This window comes from Solea senegalensis, unplaced genomic scaffold (assembly GCF_019176455.1).
Source record: "Solea senegalensis isolate Sse05_10M unplaced genomic scaffold, IFAPA_SoseM_1 scf7180000014763, whole genome shotgun sequence".
Lineage (NCBI taxonomy): Eukaryota > Metazoa > Chordata > Actinopteri > Pleuronectiformes > Soleidae > Solea > Solea senegalensis.
In genome coordinates, this window is record NW_025321120.1 from 1 (window position 1) to 7,949 (window position 7,949).

The following is a 7,949-nucleotide window of genomic DNA, read 5'->3' on the forward strand; positions in this document are numbered from 1 at the left end:
TGTAATGTTTTCACTGTTGGGATGTGTTTTTCTATTAGTGTCTCTTTGTGTGCGCATTCAGCTGAGATAAGGCTGTTTCGTGACTTTTTTAATTTTTCTACTGTCTCGTTACATAAAACTCACAAATGAAGTTAACATCTTAAAAGTTATACTTCTGTGCCCTCAGTGTTTGATTTTGCAATGATTTCACTGTTGGGATGTGTTTTTCTATTAGTGTCTCTTTGTGTGCGCATTCAGCTTAGATAAGGCGTTTAGTGACTTTTATAATTTTTCTACTGTCTCGTTACATAAAACTCACAAATGAAGTTAACATCTTAAAAGTTATACTTCCGTACCCTCAGTGTTTGATTTTGCAATGATTTCACTGTTGGGATGTGTTTTTCTATTAGTGTCTCTTTGTGTGTGCATTAAGCTGAGATAAGGCGTTTAGTGACTTTTTTCAGTGTTTGATACTGTAATGATTTCACTGTTGGGATGTGTTTTTCTATTAGTGTCTCTTTGTGTGCGCATTCAGCTGAGATAAGGCTGTTTTAGTGACTTTTTTAATTTTGGGGATGTGTTTTTGGGATGTTGGGATGTGTTTTTCTATTAGTGTCTCTTTGTGTGCGCATTCAGCTGAGATAAGGCTGTTTCGTGACTTTTTTAATTTTTCTACTGTCTCGTTACATAAAACTCACAAATGAAGTTAACATCTTAAAATATATACTTCTGTACCCTCAGTGTTTGATTTTGCAATGATTTCACTGTTGGGATGTGTTTTTCTATTAGTGTCTCTTTGTGTGCGCATTCAGCTTAGATAAGGCATTTAGTGACTTTTATAATTTTTCCACTGTCTCGTTACATAAAACTCACAAATGAAGTTAACATCTTAAAAGTTATACTTCCGTACCCTCAGTGTTTGATTTTGCAATGATTTCAATTGTTGGATGTGTTTTTCTATTAGTGTCTCTTTTAAAAGATTCAGCTGAGATAAGGCTGTTTAGTGACTTTTTTAATTTTTCTACTGTCTCGTTACATAAAACTCACAAATGAAGTTAACATCTTAAAAGTTATACTTCTCTACCCTCAGTGTTTGATTTTGCAATGATTTCACTGTTGGGATGTGTTTTTCTATTAGTGTCTCTTTGTGTGCGCATTCAGCTGAGATAAGGCGTTTAGTGACTTTTTAAGTTTTTGATACTGTAATGATTTCACTGTTGGGATGTGTTTTTCTATTAGTGTCTCTTTGTGTGCGCATTCAGCTTAGATAAGGCTTTTAGTGACTTTTATAATTTTTCTACTGTCTCGTTACATAAAACTCACAAATGAAGTTAACATCTTAAAAGTTATGCTTCCGTACCCTCAGTGTTTGATTTTGCAATGATTTCGTTCTGTTGATGTGTTTTTCTATTAGTGTGTCTCTTTGCGCATTCAGCTGGAGTATAAGCGCGAGTGACTTTTTGCGTTTGATACTGTAATGATTCACTGTTGGGATGTTTTTCTATTAGTGTTCTCTTTGTGCTACATTCAGCTGAGTAGGGCGCTTTAGTGACTTTTTTCAGTGTTTGATACTGTAATGATTTCACTGTTGGGATGTGTTTTTCTTATTAGTGTCTCTTTGCGCGACATTCAGCTGAGATAATGCTCCTATTCTGTAAATGTAACACAGAAGTGGCAAAATGGTGTTTCAAAAATATGCAGCATTATTTGATGTATTCCAAACTTATATACAGTGTATACTTTCAATGATACTTTTGGATATTTTGTTTATTTTCAAAACATTGGAATTGCACTTTGTGTTGTAGTTTCCTTTATTTCCAACTGTTTGCTTTATGTCTTGTCTCTGTGTGTGGGTGTGGTCTCATTAGTCCTCCCTGCTCCTGCGTCTTCTCCTCTCCCCTCACCTGACGTTCACCTCCCTGCTCTCCACCTGTGTCTCATCCCTGGTTAGTCTCGGTTTGTCCTCTGTTCTGTTTTGTCTCGTCTCGGTTCGTGTTTGACTTTTCTCACGTGTCCACCACGTCTTGGGTTTTCTTGTCTTTTTTGTGAGGTTTGAGTTTTTGATGCTGAGATTTCGTTTAATAAATTTTCGTTTTCTTGCAAACTGTCGCTTCTCCTGCATTCGGGTCCAAACCTGCCCTCAGGCTTGATAGTAGCCAGACACATTTTCAATTTATTTAAAGATTCTGTTGCACCATGTATGATATAGACTAAGCTATCAGTGGTTTTCCAACCCCCGAAGTCCAAAAAATGATTTTGTTTCTTGTGCATTACATTAAATCAATAGATGATTAAAACCCAACAGGGATATAAACCATCCACTGGTTGATCTTGTCAGAAGCTATTTAGAGGGTCATATTTGATTTGGAGGAGTCACAAGTAAAAAAGATTAGAAATAACTGCTTGAGGACATTTCCAGTGGTTTATGGAGACAAGGATCAGACTCCTGGACAGATAGAGGACGTATGAAAACACAGACATGGCCTTACAAGTAGGTTTTGTTGGAAGTGAGATTAGGAGTAATAACAGAAAGAAAGAAACACAATCGGTGAAGTCCAGCGGTCACACAATCGTGTGGTCGACCAGCAGCTGATCTTCATTATTCCCATGTATGTGTGTGTGTGTGAGACTGCACACACTGCGGCTCTGTGCTTTTCCTTGTGTCTAATTAAAGAGAGATGTGATGTCCCTGAACGTCCTGTCTGACCTCTTACCATACCAGTTTTACTGCAAACACTATATCAGCATCTTATAAACTTTCTTTCCACCTCGCTTTCTCAGAATATTTCAGCTCTGCCCTGCCATTAAGTCGCAGCTCTTATAGTCTTAATGTTTTTATTCACTTTACTTTTACTTTACTGACCTTCAGGGGTTTTCTTTTAAAAGCTTCCGTAAAAATAATGAAGCCCCAGAAAACTATTTGTTTTAGAGGAATCCTTTTTTTTTTCTTCTTTACACTCTTGACGTCACCACAGACTTTGAAGCAGGACACAGAGAAGATGAAAAGAATACAGAAGGTTTGAGATGAGAAGCAATTATGAGAAAGAAGGTGCGAGTCAGCTGCTCCATTATTCCCCGTCAGTAAACAACTCCCAACTGCTGCTGCTGCTACTGCTGCTCCTCTGTTGTCGCTGTCCTGTCTCATGATCCTTCTGTACTGACTCAAGATCTGACTCAGAGGCTCAATTATCTGCTGACGTTCAGAGGTGAGTCACACAACCTGGAGCTTTTTGGAAAAAAAGAATTACCTCAAGTTCATCGTTTAATATTCCTAAAAAATGTGCTTTTTATCTCACACCTGCTTGGCTTTTCTCACATTTTTTCCCCCCAAGTCACTCATTAGTTTTTTCCTCTCTGATGAGTTGTGCATGTGGAGGTTTGAGTTACTCATTGGAGACATATTTAGATGTTGCTGCTCGCTGCTACATGGAGGAGCGCCACACTGAGGCAGTGTGAGGTGGAGACGACGGCAGCGCTTTGCTCTTGTTTGCATGGCTGCTCTTCTTCCATCCAGGGTCAAACCCCCCCCAGAAATCAGGGATTATTTCAAACTAAAATAGATGGATGGAATCAATCAGCCATGGTTTCTCTTTTTCTTTTTCCCCCTCTCTCTCTCCCTCTTCTTCTACATAACCGCCCCCTTTCACCTCCACCCTCACACCCTTTCTCTCTCTCTCTCTCTCTCTCTCTCTCTCTCTGTGTCTCCCCCACCCCCCTCTCAGGGCTGCAGACTGAGTAGATGCATAAATTCAGATGCATTAGTATTCCAGTCAGGCTCTCCATTTCAAGGCAAGGCCTAGCACCCTTCCGCCTCTCCTCTCCTCTCCCCTCCCTCCTTCACTCTCCCTCTCCAGCTCTATTTTTGCATCATTTACTGCATCTATAATCCTACTTTTTCCCCCTCAAAACTGTCCCTAAATTATTCTCAGGAATTATGATTTTATTTTTATTTCATTTCAGGAATAGAACTCTATTTTGCCCTGGCACGCCCAATTATACGCAGCTGTAGTCTTTGAAATGAGATTCATCTGCTTCTGATTGTGTGTGTGTGTGTGTGCTTGTCATTGTGTTTTGCTGTCAGGCCCAGCAGTCCAGGCGATAAATCACACATGTCTGATTGAGGAGGGCAGAGGGCCCGGACAATAACATTTTAGTGGAAGTGCAGGAGAGAGCGTCTCGTTTGCTGTGATCCATACACAGCCAAGGTTCTTTTTCAACCTCTGGACATTTTACAGCTGTTAGTGACATGGAGGGAAAATAACAACAACTTTTGAGTGAATTATGCAGCAAAAAAAACAACAGCATTATATTATGGAAAACCTATAAAGCTATCCACGTATTTATGTGTGTCATTTGTATATATCATTTATAATATTTTACATAAAAGTGTCATTTTTTATGTAATAAAAAAAAGAGGGAGAAAAAAAACTACATTTCACCCTATTTGTAATAATAATCATTTCTATTTCTTATTCTAAATCTTCAGTATTTCTTGGTCAGAAGTTGAATTCTGTTTTGGACAGCAAACAGTTGTAGCAAGAAATTGTTTATTACAACATACATAGTTTATTTCAAAAAACATAATACAAGCTTTATACTGAAAATAAATAATCACTTGAGCAGTCATCGAAATTTGGAATAAAACCGCCGAAACAGTTCAATCTTACTGAAAATATCGTTTGTGTTTTTGTTTTTTTTACATTGCTAATTAAGTGCATGAATAACTAAGAGCATTTGTTTAAATTAATGACTCCAAAAAGGGTAATATATAAAACTGTACAATATTCGAAAAAATACTTCGGAAATAAACCAAATAACAGGAGTATTTTAAGATTATAAAATTTGTTGATACTGAACGTACAATAAAATTATAGGCAGGTGTATAGCGTCAGTCAACCCCTCTGTTTACTCTCGGCTCTGGTTCAGAGTCCACACAGTTTATATGGTCGAAGGTGATTGAAAACAAATAAATGGATTTATAAATAGCTCTAAGTGTGTGTGTGTGTGTGTGTGCTACAGGCCATAAGGGAGGAAATGAATTAAAAACAAACAAACAAAACCTCCAAGTGCTATTATGTTGGCAGCAATAACTACAACTGGAATCAGGGCCTATATTTGCATATGCAATAATAATAATAATAATAATAATAATAATAATAATAATAATAATAATAATAATAATAATAATAATAACAATGATAATAAGAATAATAATAACAATAATAATAATAATGATGATAATAATAACACATCAGCTGCGAGTATGTTAGAAAAGAATGACTGTAAATACGCTGAGAACTAAAGCCCGTGGGAAGCGTGAGGTGGACTGTAAGATGGCCTCCGGTGCAGCAACAAATCAATTAAGAAAAGTGATATTATTATCAGTTTCACTCCACTGATCATATGGAAGAGGAGAGAGAAGCCAAAACAGATCATCACATCAGTCCCGCACTGTCATTATTGTCATCGAGCTGATGGGAAATGGTGACACAAACCAAAGGCGCTGGCAGGTTATTATTATAGGCACATTTTTGTTTTTGTATCCGTGATGTAGAAAATTATTTGGCGAGCTCCAAAAAAAAAAAAAAATTTACAAAAAAAGTGTGATGAGAAGTGTGACGTTTGATATGCAGCTATATAGAATAATGCCCTCATGACAGTTAGAAAAATGACGAAGGCTGAAGGGGTTTCTCTGTTCTTGTTATTGTCGTGTTTTCAGTGCTGGAGGCATCTGGACGAGTCTGTACCGGGACACGCGCGGCGACCGGACGGTGCCGCCGCGCGCCTAGCTGCCCCTGCGTGCGCTCGCGAGTCTGTGCCGTGGGGTGGAGGGGGTCAGAGATCGTGACACGACGATGCGTCTCCCGCGCTCCCGCTGTGAGAATACGGTCCCTCGTGCGGCGGCGGCTCCCCCGGCGGCGTCATGCGCTTCTCCTTCTGCCTCCGGTTGCAGAACCACACGCGCACCACCTCCTTCTCCAGCTGCAGCGAGTCCGCCAGTGACGTGATCTCCTGCGCGGCCGGTTTGGGACACTTAAGGAAGTGTGTCTCCAGGACCCCCTTCACGCTCACCTCGATGGACGTCCTCTTCTTCCTCTTCCTCCCCTGAGCTGCTATCTTGTCTATACTGCTCGAGCTGCCCGTGGATGAGTCTGCCTCCTCCAGCCACTTGTTCAGCAGCGGCTTTAGTTTACACATGTTTTTAAAGCTCAGCTGCAGAGCCTCAAACCTGCAGATGGTGGTTTGGGAAAAGACGTTACCGTACAGTGTGCCCAGAGCCAACCCCACGTCGGCCTGCGTAAAACCCAGCTTGATCCTCCTCTGCTTGAACTGCTTGGCAAAGTGCTCCAGCTCGTCCGAGGTCGGCGTCTCCTCGTCTGAGTGGTCGTGGCAGTGGTGTCCGCCGAGGTCGCTGTGCTCGGGGCTGAGTGTGTCCCTGAGGCCCGGGTGCATGCCTTGGCCCTGCGGGTTGGATGGAGGCGTGAGTCCACCGTGGTCCAGCATGCCGTTGACAGTGAAACCCGCCTGGGAGTAGATGTTGATCTGCTGCCCGCCGCTGATGGAGGAGTTGTGGGACACCGGGGTTCCCCACGCTCCCGGGTGGTTGCCATGGTTGTTGTGATGCGGGGAGTGATGCGCTACGTGCGGGGATCGGTGATGGATGATGCCGAGCTGCAGGTCCTCCCGCCCTGGCTTTACGTCCTGCTGCTCCATAGAGGCCGACCAGGGGCTGCCCTCCGACAGGCTACTCGCCCACTGGTGCCCGAGCGGGTGCCCGTTGCTCTGGACGCTCTGCAGGTAGTCGCTCTGGAGGAGTTTCTGGTGTCCTCTGTAGGGGCTCGCAGGCTGCATGGCCTGGCTGTCCGGGTGGATCATGGGACTGGAGCTGAGCAAGGTGTAGGGGCTGGAGGCAGCTGTGGCCATGCTGGCTGCTGAACCCCACTAGAGCTACTGAAGGGAGGAAGCAGCTCAGCCTCTGACATCTCCCTCTCTCTGGAGTCTCGGCAGCAGTTGAACACTGACTGACAGCCTGCACCACCACTCACAGACCGACGGAGACACAGTGACGACGCGTCTCCACCAATGACAGCGCAGACACCCGCACTGCCGCCCCTGTAAGCAGCGCTGCGGGGAGGAAAGAGTTACAGGCAAGTCGAACCGGAAGTGAGTCGGTCGGGGTACAGGTCCAGTGGGTCTGGCTGTGGAACGATGTGCGCGTGAAGCGCATTTCCTGTTTATTAATTAAAGTTTCCAACTGATTTACGCACGAGTTTATTGCTTCTCCTGTCACCCTTGAGCGCTCGCGAAGGAGGAGATTAAAGCGCAATGGCATTTGTTAGACGTGCCAGCACTTAATTTAGAAGGATACAATCAAACCAAGAGCAGTTCTCACTGGCACTGATTAACTTTTAGAGAATACTTCGCCGAGTGTTCACAGAATGACACGTCTCAAGGTAGTTTTTGCGTAAAGGTGTTTTACGCATGGGCCATTACGCAAATCGATTTTAGTTAGACACTATTAATGCGTGTCACTTAAAGGCCTTTTATTCCAACATGGGCTTTAAAATAAGTTTATTTATTATTCCGAAAACACACATGTATTCAAAACTTTTTTTAATACAATCTAAACATGTTCTCTTCTTTCTTTCTTTTTTTAAATCTTTTTTTCTCAAATGCGCAAAATAGGTATACAAACTTTACTTTTTTGCTCACAGAGAATCTCATCAGGTCCTCTCAGAGTTAGAAAAAGATCTTTCTTCACGTCTGTGGGCAAACTCACCACGTAATTACATTTGCCATTAGGAGACTGCGTCCCAGTCTTCTTATTGGTTTGAAATTCCATTAAATATATTGCTCGAGCTCCCAGGTTAAGCTTGATTTAAATTTGCATACATTTTCATACATTTAGGAGAAATAAAAGAAGGCTGCAGCCACCAGAAAGTCATTAAAGAGCGTCGAGCCGAGGAGCT

At 42.2% G+C, this 7,949-nt stretch overlaps 1 protein-coding gene across 1 annotated transcript; it reads right to left on the reverse strand.

The window, feature by feature from the left end:
- Nucleotides 1–4,988: 4,988 nt before the first annotated feature.
- On the reverse strand, nucleotides 4,989–7,110 carry LOC122761509 (POU domain, class 3, transcription factor 4-like). The gene has a single exon (XM_044016765.1). It carries the CDS (start codon nucleotides 6,901–6,903, stop codon nucleotides 5,815–5,817), a length of 1,089 nt encoding a protein of 362 aa, XP_043872700.1. The 5' UTR covers nucleotides 6,904–7,110; the 3' UTR covers nucleotides 4,989–5,814.
- Nucleotides 7,111–7,949: the final 839 nt, after the last annotated feature.

Excerpts from the sequence above, each read along its gene's own strand:
- LOC122761509 (XM_044016765.1), bottom strand. The coding sequence starts at position 6,903 with ATGGCCACAGCTGCCTCCAGCCCCTACACCTTGCTCAGCTCCAGTCCC.